At 57.1% G+C, this 18,162-nt stretch overlaps 1 protein-coding gene across 6 annotated transcripts in view; it reads left to right on the top strand.

Moving 5' to 3' along the window:
- SYNPO (synaptopodin) overlaps window positions 1–18,008 on the top strand; it is a 58,413-nt gene extending 40,405 nt beyond the window's left edge. For all 6 annotated transcript variants that reach the window (XM_034778359.1, XM_034778361.1, XM_034778357.1 and 3 more), the window contains 2 exons: window positions 1,363–3,443; window positions 11,988–18,008. In XM_034778359.1, the coding sequence (XP_034634250.1) occupies window positions 1,363–3,443; window positions 11,988–13,010 (3,104 nt within the window). In that variant the 3' untranslated portion in view covers window positions 13,011–18,008. The remainder of the gene's footprint in view (window positions 1–1,362; window positions 3,444–11,987) is intronic.
- Window positions 18,009–18,162: the final 154 nt, after the last annotated feature.

The raw sequence follows: 18,162 nt of genomic DNA, 5'->3' as shown, positions 1-18,162 counted from the left end.
CTTGGTTCAGATCCTGGAAGATGCTGCGTAGCTCAGACCAGTGGTGAAGTGGGGGCTGCCATGGGGAAATCTCCTGTCCCTGCCACTTCCCCTGTGGTGGAGAAGACAAGCCGCCCCGGCCTCGGCCCCACACTCTGTCTCCCCACAGAGCCTGCTGCACTGGACTGTTGGCTATCAGTCTAATCTCTATCCCTGAACGTTACTGCAAATCCGCATATTCTCACAGTACAGCCTTGCCTTGCAACGATGGCTCCAACGATGGTTCTGTTCAAAATCCCATTTCTCATCAGTGTTCTGAAACAGGCTGGCAGGGGTTGGATGCACCTCACCCCATTGGGTGCACCCCCTGCTCTGCAGCTACCCTGCTTGCAAATGTAGGAGCATCATGGACAGGATCTAGACAGAGTCCTATCCCATGCTCCCCAGCTGGAAATACAGTCATCGCAAGATGGGGAGAGAAGGAGGATCTCTGATGCTCCGGAAGAGTCTCAATATCCACCCCTCCCCAAGAGATACTTCTTGAGTTGCAGTGCAAGGGATTTAACTTTCCGTGCTATAATGGAAAGTCTTGCAACACCCCCCTTTCAGTCCCCTATCCCACGGCTATCCAAGGATGCAATCTGCAGCTGTCAGTCACCCGAGGGGCCACCTAGATCTCCCTTTTTTTGGAAGACAAATTCTCCTAAATTCCATCATCTTCCAGGATTGGCACCACAGCCCTTTATAATATAATAATAATAATAAAAAATGGAGATATACCTATCTCATAGAACTGGAAGGGACCCTGAAAGGTCATTGAGTCCAGCCCCCTGCCTTCACTAGCAGGACCAAGTACTGATTTTTGCCCCAGATCCCTAAGTGGCCCCCTCAAGGATTGAACTCATAACCCTGGGGTTAGCAGGCTAATGCTCAAACCACTGAGCTATCCCTCCCCCCCAATTTGTTTATTGGCCCTGCAGTGTGATCCCCATTATACTCCACATGTACCTACAGAGGAGCATGTTCGGTCAACTTCCCCCTGCCACCCTCTTGTTCCTAAACTACGAGGCAGGGGGGATTTTGTCACTGATTTGCTCAAAGCCTCTTGCTGTGATGTGTGTTGAGTTCTTGCCGGCCGCACCGCTGCTTTAGTGTTTTGTTGGCAGCTGCACTGGGCTTTCGCGCACTCATTTTTAGAGACTCCCAGCAGTAGGGAAAGCGATTCAAATGCAGGATTCGTCCTGTCCAACATGAGCAGAGAGGAGATGTGTGTGTGTGTGTGTAAGTATGAGTAAATAAGCAGAGATAAATGGAGTTTTGCATTCTTCAGGCTCCTTGATCCCTCCTTGTTCATACTGTCCTCTCTTTGTTTTCTCCTTCCAGATCTTTCCAGGAGTGCCAGTCTCTCCGAGAAGGAGCTGAAAGAGGCTAAAGCCAGGAGCCAGAAGATCGCAGCCCAGCTAACGAACCCACCCAGCTCAAACTCCAAAGGTGTGCTGCTCTTCAACAAGCGCAAGCAGAGGGTGAATGAGTTCACTTTGGCAAGCACCAGAAAACGTGGCGAGGAAGCAGCTACAAGAGGCAGCCCGAGAGCTCTTCAGCAGAGCATCCCAAACCATGGGAAACTGCTGCATTTGAGACAGACTTTAGAAGGCAGCAAAGAACTGAAAGAATTACTCTGCGCGGAAGACCCTGGACTGCAGATCCTTAAAGGCAACATGGAAGAATTTGAGGAAACCACCTGCCTAGAGAAAACACAGTCCCCGCCAAAGAATGAAGTCAAAAGTGAGGAGGAGATCCTTCTCCAAACAATCCCAGGGCCATCCCTCAAGGAGTCTCCTAGTGGAGACATAGAGCAGGTCCCTCTAACTGTCTACTTAAAGGAGAACATAAAGGTGGCATCAACCAACGGAGTGCACGAACCTAGCGTCAATGAGCATGGACATGAACCGGTGATTGACAGCGAGAACAACACGCCAGTTCTCATCAAGGAGCAGACGGCCCCAGTTATCGACAAGGAGCAGAATGGAGAAGTTCTCAACAAAGAGCAGAATGTGCCCGTGATTGACAAAGAGACGGCTGTTCCGGCTACCGACAAAGAGATGGCTGTTCTGGTTACCGACAAAGAGACGGTTGTTCCGGTTACCAGCAAAGAGTGCAATGGGGGGCCCAATAAACAATATTACGAAGTTCACCTCACTTTGGCTAAACCCATGCCGGTGAAGAACAGAACAGCAAGACCATTTGGGACTCAATCATCAGCTACAACAAGCCAACCAACGGAGAAAAGTCCTGGGGTAGAACTTCCTCCACCCCCCACCTATGCAGAGACCTTGTTCAGTCCCCCTCCAGTATCTAGGGTCAGGTCGCCTCCTGCGTATTCAGCCTTGTATCCTAGTGCGGAACAGAAGCCTCTCATTCTGCAAGGGCCTCACCATGGAGAAAGCAGATCAACGCCCTTGCATAAAACAGGAATACTAGAGGAGTCCGTGGCCCGGAGAACAACTAAAAAATCCATGTTCACCTTTGTTGAAAAGCCAAAGGTGGCTCCAAACCCAGATCTTTTGAACTTAGTGCAGAATGCAGATGTAAGGAGGAAGCAGAAGGAGCAAGGAGAACCAGTCCAAGAGGAAGAACCATTTGCCCTTGGGGCAGAAGCTTCCAACTTCCTGCATCAGAATGCACTGAAAGGTGGGCTTCACCTGGATTCTGCAGACAATGCCCCAGAGTGGTCTTCATGCCTGAAGTCCCCAAGCATACAGCCTAAGCCTCAAATGAAACCCAGTCAAAACCTAACCGAAGCCAAAGGAAAAGGAGCTGAACTGTTTGCCAGAAGGCAGTCAAGGATGGAGAAGTATGTCATCGAGTCCCCGGCACACCCTGGCTTGGCCAGGTCACCTTCTCCCACCATGTCTCTGCCTCCATCCTGGAAGTATGCTTCCAATATTCATGTAACACCCATGGTCTTCAAACACCCGCCCAAGAGTCCAGCCAGGTCATCAAAAACTCCCCCAGCATCTTTGTACAACAGCAACGTCACGGAGAGTGAGATTTCCCGACAGGAGCTGGAAATCTCAAAGCAGCAGCCGTACCAGATCCAATCATCTTTGTTCATCCTGTCCCCAGCTAAAGAACCGGTGAGGTCTTTGCCAAGAGGGGCACCACCGCCACAACCCGCATTTCCTGACTCTCATTCTTACACGAGACATACCTCGTGCCCAACGTCTCCCTTGACACCTTCCCCTGTTTTTCATTCTCCTGCTCTGTCAAGTTCAAGCAGGCCAACATATGCTCCTCTTTCTCCATCCTCTGGGACTTTGCTTATTGCTCAAGACATCAGAACAAGTGCCCCACCGGAAGCTCCCTTTGCATCCCCTTCCAGAGTTTTGTCACCAAGAGCCAAAGGAGTCTTCCAAGCTCCGAGACCATCTTATTCCACCAGGAATGCAGGGATTGAACCCCAGGTGTGGAAACCTTCTTTTTACTTCAAGTAATGGGGTTAAAATGCGTGTTTTAGGGGTTCCTCAACTGGCCGCGATCATATCTAACTGGTGATTGATGTGCAGAAAACCAAACAAACCCAAATTAACCAGCCAATAGCTTGGAGGTTTTGAATGCAAAGAACGTGCCCTTCTGTAGCCAGCCCTCCTCTGCCAGCTGTTGGCTCAGTATGGTCCTGAGGATGTTGAACTGAGCGAGAGCAGCAGAGTCTGGGCTGTATCGGATGCAGGGCCTGGCCGGGGGAGCAGGAGTGCCGTGTAGCCTAAAGCCTACAGAGAGAGCTAGCTGCTTGTTGAGCCAGCCCAGCCGCGTCTGTGCAATGAGAGCTGGACAGTTTTGCAGACTGGGTTCTGGAGGGAGAGAGAAGCAGCATATGCATGTAGTGCAAGCTCTGAGTTTAATAAGAGCCCAAGTGTGCAGACCTTAGAAGATCATTACTAGAACCTTCACTGAAACAGCCGGAACTCTGGTGCCTTTTCTTTTCCCTTGTCTGGCAACGCTATGGAGCATCAACCCTTCTTCTCGCCTTCTGAATTTCCACCTCCGCTTTGCCAAGCCTTTTGCGTGTCCTCTCTGCAACTTCACGGGCCATTCAGCTGCGGCCTCTCCTCTCCACTGACTCTGTCATGCGCACCTTTCCAAAGGGCTTCCCAGAAGGGGGCGGTGGCATTTCCATCCAGCGTCTGTTTCTGTCTCCTGTCTTCTGTTCCTTATGTTTCTCCTGTTTTCTTCTGTTCTTTGCCTTAGTTTAACAGCATCACTCGAGGTCCCCCCAGAGCACAGGGAGAGCCACTGCAGCACTGGGATGACAGGAGAACCTTGCTAGTCTCCACCTGGCCTCTAGCTCCCTTCCCAGCAAAGAATTAGCGTCAGATATTGGGTGTACGAGAAAGGGGGCTTCACCCACTTCATACTCCCTTGGGACTCTGCAGGGTCAATGCACTAGGGGCATAGGAGGGGGAGCATTGGTCCTGGTGCCCCTCTGCACTAGCCAGCTGGGGTGTGTAGGGGAGTGCGCAGTGCTTTCTTGTTAAAGATGGCACAGCAGCTGGGAGAGGCCTGCCCCAGGGATAGCTTAGTGCCAAGTAGCACGTCCCAGCTGATGCTGCAGGGTGGGTTTTTTATATGCTATTAAAGCTTTGGGCCTGATGGTCCTCTCGGGTGTCAGGGGAAGTCAGCGGAGTTGGGAGCAGAACCTAGCCCCTGCAGGACAGACACTCGTGCACTAGTCACACTGGTCACACTGACCCGCACTCCTCAAATCAGCAAACCAAGTGCATTTTGGGCTGCGTTACCCCTCTGTTCTGGAATAGCTTGTGCGTTCACACACCGGGTCTTGTATTCATCCTCAGCGGGTCTCCCAGGCATCAGTGCAGCTTAATGAGACTCCAGGAACAGGGTTCAAATGGGTGTCACTGGCTTTCCTCAGCTGGCCAAGAGCATGGTTAACTAGGGAGCGAAACCTGACATTGCAATGGATTTGCTTAAGCCAAAATGTTCCAACCAAAGTGGATTTGTAGGCACCTCAATCCCTATGGAGGCATCTAAATCAAGGTGGTCTGATTTGCAGAGGTGCTGAGCCCCCACAGGTCCCACTGCAATCAATGGGAAATGGCGGGGCTGAGTAGAAGTGGTCAGAAAATGGAAGAGGGATTTGGGGAAATTTTCAGGGAAAGATGGAAAAAAACAGTTTTCCTCTACGGTTTCTGCTGAAAGAAGACACTGATGGGGAAGAATTTCATTGAATCAAAACCCCGATTTTCCACTGAAAACCAGTTTGGCCAGCGAATTTCTGACCAGCCCGAGTTCTGAAAATCAGGTCTCTTTTATTCCTTAGATTTAGTTGCCTAAATATCAGGTTTAATGTAGGGCTTCAGGTTTGCAAATGTCCGAAGCACTCTCCACTCACATTGGAATGTAACGCTCTGCAGTTTGCAGGATAGTGCTTCATATACTAGAATGCAAGAGGAAAAGCCCTTTGGCGGACACCTCGTCTGCAAGAGGTTTATTCCCACACAGTGGGAAACCTTTACAGCCAGGCACAGCAGGAGAGGCTGCTACAGGGGAAAGCAGGCTACCTGCAACATAACCTTCAGGGATAGGAAACAGACAGCTCCGTCGAACGGTGCCAGGAATTGTTCTGTTAAAAAGCAGCTGGAGGAAAGGTCTCCAGTTAAACCGACACCTAGCCCTTTATAGTGTGTCTGTGGCATGCACCGCAATTTACAGCCAGGTTCTGTTAGGCGATTTGCTAGTAAAATGAATCATGCAAAATTCCCACAGCTAGGGCACTATTTATGCTGGTACCCCCAATGCTACAGTCTAATCTGCCTGGTCTCTGTGTGATCCCACTAGCCTGGCTGACACCTTGTTTTGCCAGGCCCGGGTGGAAGGAGTGACACGCTCCAGTCAGCATTCCCAGGCAGGGACGCTGGTGAAACAATTACTGACAGGGAATCAACATCAGGAGCAGACAGGGTAATGAAACGTTACCATACAAGCAAAACAATGATGTGTTACTTACAATCCATGGGAAGTGCCAGTACTGCTCACTGTACCTCCTACCTGCCATTTCACTGGTGAGGGCCATGGCGAGGCCCAGCCAGAAGTGACAAGGTGAATGCTAGACTATGGAAACAGATTTACATATGAGGCAAGTGCCCGTGGAGTAGCAGGGTGTTAGTAGGTCAGGTACTTATGGGATGGAACAATAGTTACCGTATGGCAGCAGGGCATTTATAGGGTAAATCTCGATCTGATAGCTGGGTATTTACCAGGTGTCGTGGAAGAGCGGGACAATTACAGGGTTAATCTCATGGGATAGCTGGGTATTTACCAGGTGTCGTGGAAGAGCGGGACATTGGGACGTATATTGGGTGTACGAGAAAGGGGGCTTCACCCACTTCATACTCCCTTGGGACTCTGCAGGGTCAATGCACTAGGGGCAGAGGGGGGTGGGGGAGCATTGGTCCTGGTGCCCCTCTGCACTAGCCAGCTGGGGTGTGTAGGGGAGTGCGCAGTGCTTTCTTTTACCAGGTGTCGTGGAAGAGTGGGACAATTACAGGGTTAATCTCATGGGATAGCTGGGTGTTACTGGCTGTCATGGAAGAGCTGGGTATTTCCAGGGGAAGAGGCTCATCCTGCAGTCTTTACTCAGGTCAAACCCCCATTGGGCTCACAGGGCGTTGATCCAGGTAGAGATGGTCAAACAATACTCGTCAAATAATTTATTCAGTGAGTTTCACGAAATCTTTGACTGTAGGGTGGAGAATGTGATTCACTCTTCTCCCCGCTCTAGGGCTGAGCGATGGCTGCAGGGCCTGGCCCCTTGGCCCAGCCTTTGGGGAGGGGTTTACTGCTATGCAGTGACAGGATAGCTACAGTACAGTGCATGGCAACTCCCTGGCTAGATTGTGCCAGGGAGACACAGGAGGCCTGTTCTGCTACAGGATGCGGGTAACCCCCACTGTCATCACTGGAGCTGCTCTGAGCCTGCAGAAGGAGAGGTTGTTCCTAGGTTGATTTCCAGGCTCACTAGCCAGAACCGTGACCCGAGGAAGCCCAGACACGCTTGCCAGCTAGACTAGGCCCTTAGCTTCTGCAGCACCTGGACAAGCCTCATTTCCTAGTTAGATCATGGGTTTGGCAGTGTCAAGTTGTTCAGGTGGGTGGGCTCTTCCCGGGGAAGGGATGGGCCAGTGACTCACAGCACATCCTGGAACAAATGCAGCTGAAGGGGCGTTCCAGAGCAAGGAACCGGGCAGAGAGGAAGCGTTCACCAGTTCGGTGCCTTCCCTGCACTTTTGAGCATGTGTATTGGAAACGTAGCTACCATCCCAGCTGCTGAATTAACCCAGGGCAGAACGCTAGTAAAGGTTTTGTAGCTCACTTGGTCTCTCCACTTTTTCCATGTTAACAAGGTTACGTTTGACTGTGCTTTTAATTCCTCTGCGTCCATTTCCTTTACTGGCTCTGAATACACGCACAGATCTCTAGTCTGGTTCTGCTCTTTCCTCTTGGAGCTCGACACGCTGCGTAGCAAAACTAACAGGCCTGGCTTGTACCTTCAGGGTTATTATTTATGATTTGTATGGTGGGAGTGTCTAGAACCTCCAGCCCTGGGCCAGGACCCCATTGTGGTAGGTGCTGTCCAGATAATGCATCAAAAGATTGGCCCTGCCCAAGGAGCTTATCTGTTCCCACTCCCTCCTCCTCCTCCATCATCAGCCCCCTGGTGGCAGCAGGCGTGGTGAGGAGGGGCCTCTTGTGCTCCGCCATTCTTGGGTATTGGCTTTGCTGGTGCTCTAAGTATGGAGAAGCACATTAGGTCGTGTAAGGGAAAGTCATTTAGGGCGACCCTCATGTCATAGGCCCAGAGAGATGTGACAGGTAATCAACCATCCCGTCGTGCATTTTGGGCAAAAGTTGGCCTGGTGAGACCATTGCCCGGCCGCATGCCTAGTGACTAACTACATTCGGCTTTCCCCCGCCGTTTCGCTCTGTACACGTACAGCTGGTGTCAATCAGCAAAGCTCCCCTGAAGTCAACTGAGTTGTGTCAATTTACTCCAGCCACAGAGTTGTCCCGTCGGGTGTAAAACCCTGGGAGAGCCTTTGGAATCAGAGGTGCTGTGTAAACGCGGGTTAGGATGTGAAGTCAGTGGGGTGCCAGAGGGCAGTGTCTCTGTCTCCGAAAAACCACCCCCGCACACCCATGCAACGCCCCACTCTGGTGCTTGGCCGATTTGCCGTTGTGATGTTTCCCTGACTTACTTGGAAATCTGATCTTCCTGACGAGTTCTCCTCAAGAGGAAAGTGATGTCAGGGCGGAGTGACAGAACGCTGTCCCTAGCAATCGCTTCGAGGTGAATCTGTGCCACCCTGCTTCTGGCTGGAATGCTACGTAAAAGTCGTCAGGTCCTGCCGCAATTCTGTAGGCATACGTGACTTAGCTTGGAGTGAATAGCGGTGAAGCCACAGCAGCATTGGCTGGCTGGCTAGCTGTCTGAGTGCCATCCTACCTGGGATCCTGAGTATGTACTCAGGCCAGGTGGCTGCCGCAGGTTTTCCTGCAAGTTTAGCAAGCAAGCTTGAAAAAAGCTGGCTTGGCTCTGTCTGCATTTGCTGAAATCTCTTATGCCCACACACAGACAGGCCCGTGTGCACACGCACAGGGGCATGCACAGAAGCACCACGGCTATATCTACATTAGTCACTGGTAAGGCTCCCCTAGAGTTGCCACTTGGTGTGGTCCAAAGACACTGCCCACCATCAGCTGCAGGGGAGAGAGCTCAGCCCAATTCCTTGTCTCGACTGAACACGCCCACTGCAAATCCAGCCTGGGTGCAGAGGCAGGGTGTGCCCCAGCGTGCTCCTCCGGAGTTCCCCTTGGCTGGCAAGGCCAGACCTGGGAGTGGGGGGGGTGTTGGGTTTTGGAGGAGGGAGGATTTTTATTGTGTGTCTCGATGAAACTTTTCAGTCTGCCCTCCTCATTCTCCTTCACACTGGCCCAGCGTGGCAGCCCTGGCTGCGCCCACAGGGGGCGCCCATGTGCCATGAGCAGCTTCTCCCTGCTAGATAGTTGGATAGTCTAGTCCAGGGGTGGGCAAACTTTTTGGCCTGAGGGCCGCATCGGGTTTTGGAAATTGTATGGAAGCCCAGTTAGGGGAGGCTGTGCCTCCCCAAACAGCCAGGCGTGGGCCAGCTTGCCCCCTAAGCGACCCCCCCCCCGTTTCTTGCCCCTGATGCCCCCCCCAGACTTCTGCCCCATCCACAACGTGCCGTTCCCTGCCCTCTGACCGCCCTGACCCCTATCCACACCCCCGCCCCCTGACCACCCCCCGAACTCCCCTGCCCTCTATCCAACCCCCCCCCCCCACTCCCTGCCCCCTTACCGCGCTGCCTGGAGCACTGGTGGCTGGCGGCACTACAGCTGCACCGCCCAGAACACCAGGACAGGCAGCTGCGCCACCAGGCTGGAGCCAGCCACGCCACCGCGCAGCTCCTAGCACCGGGTCAGGCCCCGGCTCTGCAGCTGCGCTGCCCCAGGAGCTCGCAGTCCCGCCACCCAGAGCATTGCACCGGCAGCGGCGCAAGCGAGCTGAGGCTGCGGGGGAGAGGGGACAGCAGGGGAGGGGCCGGGGGCTAGCCTCCTGGGGCAGGAGCTGAGGGGCCAGGCAGGAGGGGCCCACGGGCCGGATGTGGCCCACGGGCCGTAGTTTGCCACCACTGGTCTAGTCAGAAAGCAGCTGATAAATGCTGTCTGGGGTGTGGGTGAGCTGGGTCCCATCGGGCCTGGTAGGCATTTTAGCCCCATGCCCTGGTGCCCTCTGCAGCTCCTGGGCTGGGAGAGGGGACCTCCAGAGAGCTGGAGTATTGCCGGCAAAGGGAATTGAACCACTCCCCGCTGGAGTGTCCAACCCGGAGCCATTTCAGGGTCGGAGGCAGAGCTTGGGCTGGCGGCTGCGTGTCCTTGGCACAGCAGAGGTTACGTGTTGCCAAGACTCAGGACCAAGAGGTAGCAGCGGAAGGCGGCAGGAAGGGCCTCGGGTGGTTGGCGGGACCGGCAGGGAGATAGACCCACGGGTTCCTCTTTAGATCCCGCATGGTCCAGCCTAACGTTAAACCGTCCCTGCCGCCGGGGGGGTGTTTGAGCCCGGTTCCCTGGGGCCCAGTCTCTGCTGTGCGGATGCAGCATGCCTGCGGATGGTGAGCTGCTAGCGCTGGGGGTGCTGGCCCTGCCGTGTGCAGCGCGCGGGCTAGGAACAGAATCGGGGCGCAGGGATTAGGAGGCGTGAGCTGGGCTCAGAGCGAGCCAGCACTGCAGAAGGAACAGGAAGTGAAGCTCAGAGGGGATCTAACCCAAGGCCCATTGACGTCAATGGAAGGACTCTCCTGGGCTTTGGCTGAGGCCGAGGTCACCAGAGCTGAGTTCAGTCCCGGCACCCAAGAGCTCACTGGAAGCAGGAGCAGGGTCAACCCATGGGAAAGCCCTTGCCTGGCTTCTTGTCTTCTTCTGCTTGACTGGCCCAAGGCAGTATTATCCCAGCCGCACCGTGCTCCAGGCCCCAGCCCTGCCTCACTGTCGCTTTCCTTGGGCACCTATGCCCTGCTCGGACCTGGCCTGCTAGGCTCCTGCCTGCCTGTGTCTGGCGTTACCTCCCTTTGGCCAGCCTGTGTGACAGGGCTCTCACCCGCTTGTCAATGAGGCCTCCATGCTTCTGAGCAGCATGCGTGCATGGCACGGGAGGAGCAAGCGGAACAAGAGAAACCTAATGATGTGCCGTCCTGTTCCCCCTCCCCCCGCCTCGTCCTCTGCATCCCCCCTCCGTTAGCTTGGCTTGACGGCATCTCTCCAGCCATTTGCTCCATTCCCTGCTGCCAGGAGGGAGGGGGCTACCCCCGCTGGCCAGCCCCCCCCTCCCCAGGCACTGAGGATGCTGAGAGCATTATTGGGCGCCATGCCTCTGGGGACAGCCTGGCATGGGCCAAGCCAGCGCTCCTCCAGAGAGTGGGACCAGGAGGGAGAGCTAGGCAGGGCCCCAGGAGACAGGAGCAATGCAGCACTGCGGTGGTTAATGGGCATCCAGGCTATCAAGGGGCGAGGGGGATTAAGGGAGGCGTTAAGTACTGAATACTACCAGAGTGAGGCCCTGGTGTGGCAGCCCTCACTCACGCTGGTAGCACCGACTCGGAAGTAGTCCCAAGGGGGTCAGAGCAAGCGCTACTCAGCGTGAGTAAGGGGCGCAGCATCGGACCACTGCCGGGCAGACGGAGGCATCTGAAAAAAGCAGGATGTTCTTGGCCAAAAATGCCTGGACGTGTGGTTTGCTTCTCCCGATCTCTGGGATGGAATAAATGGGCCCATGGTGCTAACATAACCCAGTATGCCCCGCTGCCGCCTCCCCCCAGCACAGCCCTCCTCTGACGCTGAGCACAGGGAGTGTTCCAAGGAGGCTGGGTAGAGCCACGGCAGAGCTGGTCTCGCAAGGGTTTGTGCTGTCTCTGATAGCAGAGGTCAAGTGGGTGAGGCTGGTATTTTAGGCACACAGCCTGCTTTGCTGGGAGTTGCTGATTGGCCAGGTTTGTGGTCTCACTCTGGGAAGTCCCACCTTTTGAAGGCGGGGCTTCCTGGCCTGCCATCACATCTAACAGCCTGCCCCTGCCATTGATTGAGAGGGATGGGAGAGGGCAGGGTTAAGGGAGAAGGAGACAGAGGAAAGGTTTGCCCTTCTGTGCTATCTGAGGATCTCAAAGCTCTTGCCTGCTATTAAGCAGTTTGCTCCCAGAGCTGCCAGTGCGGAGGGTGTTATTATCCACTCTACCAGCGGCGAAGCGGAGGCCCCGGGAGGTCACAAGCTTTGGCTGCGGTCACGCAGCAAGTCAGTGGCAGCACCAGGAGCCCCAACTCCCAGTCCAATGCTCCAGTCTCCTGGTCCCTCACTGGCTCTTTGTCCCAGCATCCCTTGTCAGCCTGACACTCAGCCGTGTTCTGTGTTCCCCTTGCAGGAAAGAAGAGTGTCCCTGCCTGCCTCCCTGACCTGGACCCCACGACTGGTGCCCCACCCGAGCCCCTTCGAGGGGTGGGCGAGCCCGACGCCGGAGCCTCAGGAAAGGCCTGCGGAGGCCCTGCGAGCAGCCAGTGTGAGGAGCCCCCCTCCTCCCATGTCGCCGTCGTGGAGCGAGAGGTCCCTCTCTCCACTGCGGCAGGAGGCAGAGCCCAAGGCCAGCCGGCAGATGCAGGCCCTGCTCGCCAGGAACATCATCAATGCTGCCAGGAGGAAGAGCTCCTCCCCCAAAGCCCTGGGGCCAGACGGCGTCAGGCCATTCACGCCGCCCGCTGGCACTGGGGCACCACCTGCCAGCGCATCTCCATGCAGCAGCCCGAGAGCCCTGGACAACCACTCCCCGAGTCCGCAGTCGCCGAGAGCCACGAGGGTGGATGGGCACAGACACACCAGCACCGGGACCCCACAATTCAGCACCTCGTCCTGCATCAGCCCAAGTACCCTGGGCAGCCACTCCCCAACCTACATCAGCCCACTGCAGTCGCCGCGAGCAGCCAGGACGGATGGGCACAGGTCCTTCACATTACCCGCAAACACCGGGGCACCGGCGCTCAACGCAACAGCTGGCAGCAGCCCTGGCTCCACAGCCAGCCACTCTCCAACCTACAGGAACCCAGTGCCATCTCCAAAAGCCACCTGGACGGATGGTCACAGGATTCTCATGCCACCCGCCAGCGCTGGGGTGCTACCGGCTAACACATCTTCTTGTACCAGTCCCAGGAGCCTGGGTTCCTACTCGCCGACCTTCATTCGCCCGGTGCAGTCGCCCCCTGCGGGAGCGAGGTCCCCCGTGAAGCATTACACCTCCAGGTCCCCCACAGACTCGGATGTGTCCATCGACTCCGAAGACTCTGGGGTCAAGTCTCCCGGGATCCGCAGCTTTAACATCTGCCCCCGGGGCTGGAACGGGAGCGTGCGGCTGAAACAGGGCCGCCTGCCCTCGGAAGCGCCCTGCACCTCCTAGGCCAGGAAGAGACAAGTGACGTGAGCAAGGACACACCTGGAGCCCATTGAATTGATGCATAGACTCGCCGGCACCCAGTCCTGCCGACCAAGCCACGCGGCGGTGGGGGGAGAATGCTGGGGGCTGTGGGGACAGATGATAGAGATGATCTCTCTCCCCACCTCCGCAGCACCTCTCCCCAAACCTGCTGCGGGTTTAGACAGCAGATGCCAGTCTGGCCTGCGACAGCCAGCCACAGGATGGTGCCCGCTAACTTTGCCGGATCCAGACTCCACCCCCCCCCAAGCCAATGCCGCTGCTGAGCCCCTCACTCCATCCCTGCACGTATTCTGCTTCCCCAGACTTTGCTCTCCCGGCTGGACTGGAGCCAGCAATGACATCTCAGCCCCGTGGGACGAGGGAGCCTGGCGCTGCTTTTGTTCTGCCCGGGACGCGGGGGCCACAGACGGCGGGCAGGCAGCCCTGAGACCGTCCTTCCGGCCGCGTAATCCCCAGCAGAGAGACAGCGAGTGGCCCGAGGGGGCTTGGACGGCTGCCAGCCATGGGCTTTCCAGCTTGCTGCCTCTGAATCCCATTGTTTCCTTTGTGGGCTCTGCGGAGGCCAGGGATCAGGCCTGCTTCCAGCTGCCTGAGGGCCCGGGGAAAGGCAGGGGGAAGAGCCTGCACAGCGGCTGCTCCTGCAAACCCTGCTGCAGGGCCTGGCTTTTCCTGAGTCCCGGCAGCCCAAGTCCCGGAGCTCTGCGGCAGCTGGGGGCTTGTCCCACTCTCGGAGTGCAGGGCAGGGCTGCCGGAGCCGAGGCGGCGAGGACGGGAGAGATTGGAGCTGCCTCGGGGGTGGGAACAGCAAAATCCTGGCTCCCACCCCACAGCCGAAGGGCCCCGGTGGCAGGGCAGCTCCCTGCGCTCGAGGGAGGTGCGGCGAGTCTGGAGCTCATATCCCGGAGGGGAGCCGGAGTTCCCCCGGCACGGGGCAGGTGGTGCCTTAGGCCGATCCACAGCGCCCAGGCAGGGCATGATGGAGTCAGCGTTCCTGTGACCAAAGCCTACTCCCCACACCAACGTCCCGCTACCGTGCGCCATGCGCCCTCACCAGCCAAGCTGGCTGTAGCTAAAGCCTGATCCTGGAGAATGGCCGCCGGGGAGGCCTGTCCTAGGGGCCTGAGTGGAGCCACCAGCGATTTAGAGCCACGCTGCGTGTGCGGCCGCCCTCTCCGACTCTCCCCTGGACCCTGCCTGGGGGCCTGAGCCGTGAACAACCCTGAGACCCAAGCAGCGGGGGTGGGGTTGGAGGTGGGCCTGAGAGAGAGGCTCCCTCTTGGCAAGTGGCCTGCTGGGTAAAATGGATGGAGCCGACGGGTCCCGGGCACTGCCCTGGAAGGACTCCCCCTGCCCTGCAGCGCTCCGGCTGGCTGTGAGGAGGAGCTGAAAGGAGCCCACCGGAGCCGTGCTGAAGGGACTCTGGGGAGGAGGCCCCGGGAAGGTACAAGGCCCTCTCCAGGCTGGCTCTAGGTGGATGCACAGACAGGCGTGCATGCCAGCGTGTCACTGGGCCAGGCCGGGCACTGCCACCCACCTGGCCATGGGGCTCTGGAGTCGTCGGCAGCACGTCTGGCCCGACGTTTGTGGGGAGTCACCGGGTGAATCATCAGCCTCGTTAGCCGATAGCCAGTCTCCGAGAGAGGCTGCCGCAAACTAGAGGGGAGGTTGGGGGCATCTGAATGTGCCCACTGGCCTAAGCGATAGACTACACTGCAGACCCTGCTGCACAACGGTATTTCACTGCTGCAGGTTCCCAGAGCAGCCAGAGCTTCTCCACGAAGCCCCTGCCGTGGCATGGTCCCCGGCCACGCACAGTGTCTTGGGGAAAGAAAACCAACGCCTGAGCCCCTTGGCTTTTTCCTTGGCCAGCCCAGCGCCTCCTGCCCGCCCCGGGCTGGTCCCCCCACTCGCTCGCTCGCTCTCTGTGTGCTTGGCAGGGTGGCACGCAGCCATGGGCTGGCAGAGCGGTGTCTGGTGTTACCCTAGCTGCCCCGATAAGCTGGCCAGCCTCTGGTTTTATTGCCCTGACCTTTCAAGGGAGGAGTGCTCCCGGCTTTAATGCCGGGTGAGCCCAGGGAGGGCGGCCCGGCCCGGCCTGCACTCAGGGGTCTCTCCCCATTCCCAGCCCCCTGTGCTGCTCCCAGGCCCTGCGGGGTGGGGTTGTGGGGAGCCGCCGGGGCAGCACAGTCGCCTGGCTCCTGCTCCTGGCGCACCACACCAGGGCCAACTCCCACGCTCAGGCATGTCCCAGACGGGTGCATCCTTTCACCCCTCCCCAGCCAGAGCAAAAACTCACCCTGGGCGGGAGGGGAACGCTATTCTGCAGGGAGCAAGCAGAGGAAAGGTTTGCCTCTGCGAACCCAAGCGTCCGAGCTGGGCCCAGCTCCCCCGGGGAGTTACCATATCCGTGCACAGGCACACGAGTGTCTAGATCTCCGCCCCCCCCTGCCGCCCCGCAGCCCCTTGGCCTCCCCGAGCCCCCCAGGGGCATTTCTGCCGCTCTGGTTTCACTAAAGGAATGGCGTGGGCGGGGGGGGGCGAAATCACATGCTAAGAGCCAGCTTCTGCTGTGAGCATGGAAACCAATGAACCCAACAGAGAGTGACAGCCAGGGAGCGCATGGCACCCCCCATCAGGGAACAGCCCCAGCCTTGGCCCATGTTTTCCCAGGAGGAGGCGACAGTCCACAAAGTGGAGCCCTCTAGGGGTTAGTTGGGGCAACTGCACAAGCCCTTTGAACCAGTTGGAATTTTTCATGTGAAATTTTGTTCAAGGAAAAATGTCCCCCCCTCCCTTCCCTAGGGCAATCTCCAGGGCAATGATTTGTTTCTTTGGAAACGTCCCATTTCATTTTTCAGCAAAGACACCCTGAAAAAGGCTTTTTTAAAAAACTTTTTCATCCCTAAACAAGCCAAAAAAAAAAAAAAAAAATTTCACAAAAGTTTATGTTTCATGGCAACTCCTTCCCATTTCGCCCCCAGCTCCCCTCCACTCTCTAGCGCCCCCACCAGGCTGCAGAGATGTGGGCGCACATGTCGCCGGGGCTGCTCGCAGGAAACAGGACGAGGGGGCAGCCAGAGCTCTGCTCTGGCCCAGAAGCCCTGCGCCGAGGGGCATGTTGCTGAGGGAGGGCCAATGGGCTGAGAGGGAGGGAGCACCCTCTCAGTGCACACGGCTTTGGTCATTAGCTAAAGTGCCCAGGACATTAGCAGCCAGCGCATCCCTGTGGGGCTGGTTGTCTCCAGGGATTGCTTCCAGGTCACTGCTGTGAGGGGAGACCCAGGCAAGACCAAAAGTCTTCCCCGCTGGAGAGAACTGTTTACTGGCTCCGGGTCCCAGTGCGACGTCTCATGGACAGCGGTTCATCCCACAGGGTTGCGACTGATGCCATTTGGTGGCCCTCCCCTGAAGGTCCTGGGAACCATCTCATTCCTAGCGGTGGCCCCATGCAGGAGAGGTTAGAGACACAACTTGTGGGGGAAGCTCATGTCGCTGCTGACCCATGCTGAAACCTGGGGCTACAGAGAGCATTTCAGTCTGCAGCACTGAGAGGCAAGAATCTGACCCTCGCAACAAAGCCAGGAGCACAAAACCAACCCCCCCCACCTCCCAGCCTGGCTATAAATCACATGCATTATTACCAGGTTTGCTAGGACTGGTTAGAAAGAGCCGCTGGGTGGGACCCTGTGACGTCTGCACACCCTGTGGCTGATGGATCCATAGCGCCAGTGAAGTGGATGGGCCCCACTCGATCACACAGAGACAATCACGTGGCCAAGGCAAGCACAGCTCGCCGTGGCTGGGCGTGAGGGGGCCTAGGCCGGGTCGTTGCGGCAGGGAGGATGTGTGTGGCGAGAGAGAGGACAGGTAGGTGTTCAGAGCAGGTGTGGGCAAGTGCTGAGAAGGGGTGATGGGCGTGTAGGGCTGAGCAGCGCACTGGGGCATGGAGCAGTTCAGGACAAGAGCCCCAGGACAATGAGGCGAGGGCTAGCGAGAGACGTGGCACCGCAGAGGTTATTGAAAGTGAAGGGAGGTGTGACATGGGGGGTGTTTTAGCCTGTCCGCTTGGGACAGCACAAGGGGCCATGGGGCATGTCATGGCAAGCGCTGGTTAAATGCTAGTTGCTGTAGGTCAGATAAATACTAACTGATTACTGATGAGCGCTGGGCAGTGCGGAATGACATTGCTCTCCGACACGGCAGGCCCCCCAGTACACGTGCAGCCAGGCAGTCGTGCAGGGACACAACTAGCTCACTAACCAGAGATGAAATGTCCTCCAGGGGCGGAGCACTGTAGGCTCTTGCATGCTCTCCGCTGGGGAGCAGCTCCCAGCCTGGCAGTTAAGGGCTTATCCCAAGACACCCAGTGACTTCAATGGGCTTTAGCTCGGGCCCCCTAGTAATTACCTTTTTCCATCTCTAACTGCCAGGCTCCTTCCTGGGATGCTCATCCAGACCCACTCCGCACGTTGGGCTCCCCTTTCACACTGGCCAGCCCCAGTGCCCCGTGGGCGAGGGTCCTTTAAGCTGGGTTATTCAGAGGGGGCTGGGCAGGGAGCTGTCCCACCGGGGGTGAGGGGTGGGGAGGGGGCTGGAATGGCTCCATTCAGAGTGTGCCACTTCTCCAGCAGGGGAAGGGGCCCATGGATTGAGGACCCCTTGGGAGGAACCAGTGGACTGTCCCAAACCCTCATCACCGCGATGCTGTGTGACCCCACTGCGCAGTCGTCCGAGTGCAGCTGAGGCTGGCTTGCCTGTGTCCATTACTCACCACTAAGCAAAGAGAACCCGCTCAAGCAGGGCACACCAGCCCCGGTGGCTCTGGCCTGCTGGGACGCCTTTGTTCCTCACAGAGACCGCGTCAGGTGCTCCTGGCCATTGCTTCACCAGCTGCTCTTTGACGCGCATTTTGCCACATCACTGTATGCCATGCTCGAAAATAAAACTGCCGTTATCCCACCCAGTCTGGCCTGCCTGTGTCCTTTCGAACCCCAGCCACCCAGCCAGGAGTGACCCCCCGACAGTCCCCTAGGCATGCTGGGCGTCCTGGCTGGCCCAATTGCAGCATCAGGTGGGCACTCTACCTACTTGGGGTAAAATTAAAGGCTAGCTA

This window comes from Trachemys scripta, chromosome 8 (genome assembly GCF_013100865.1).
Source record: "Trachemys scripta elegans isolate TJP31775 chromosome 8, CAS_Tse_1.0, whole genome shotgun sequence".
NCBI lineage: Eukaryota > Metazoa > Chordata > Testudines > Emydidae > Trachemys > Trachemys scripta.
This window is presented reverse-complemented; position numbering and strand designations above follow the sequence as displayed.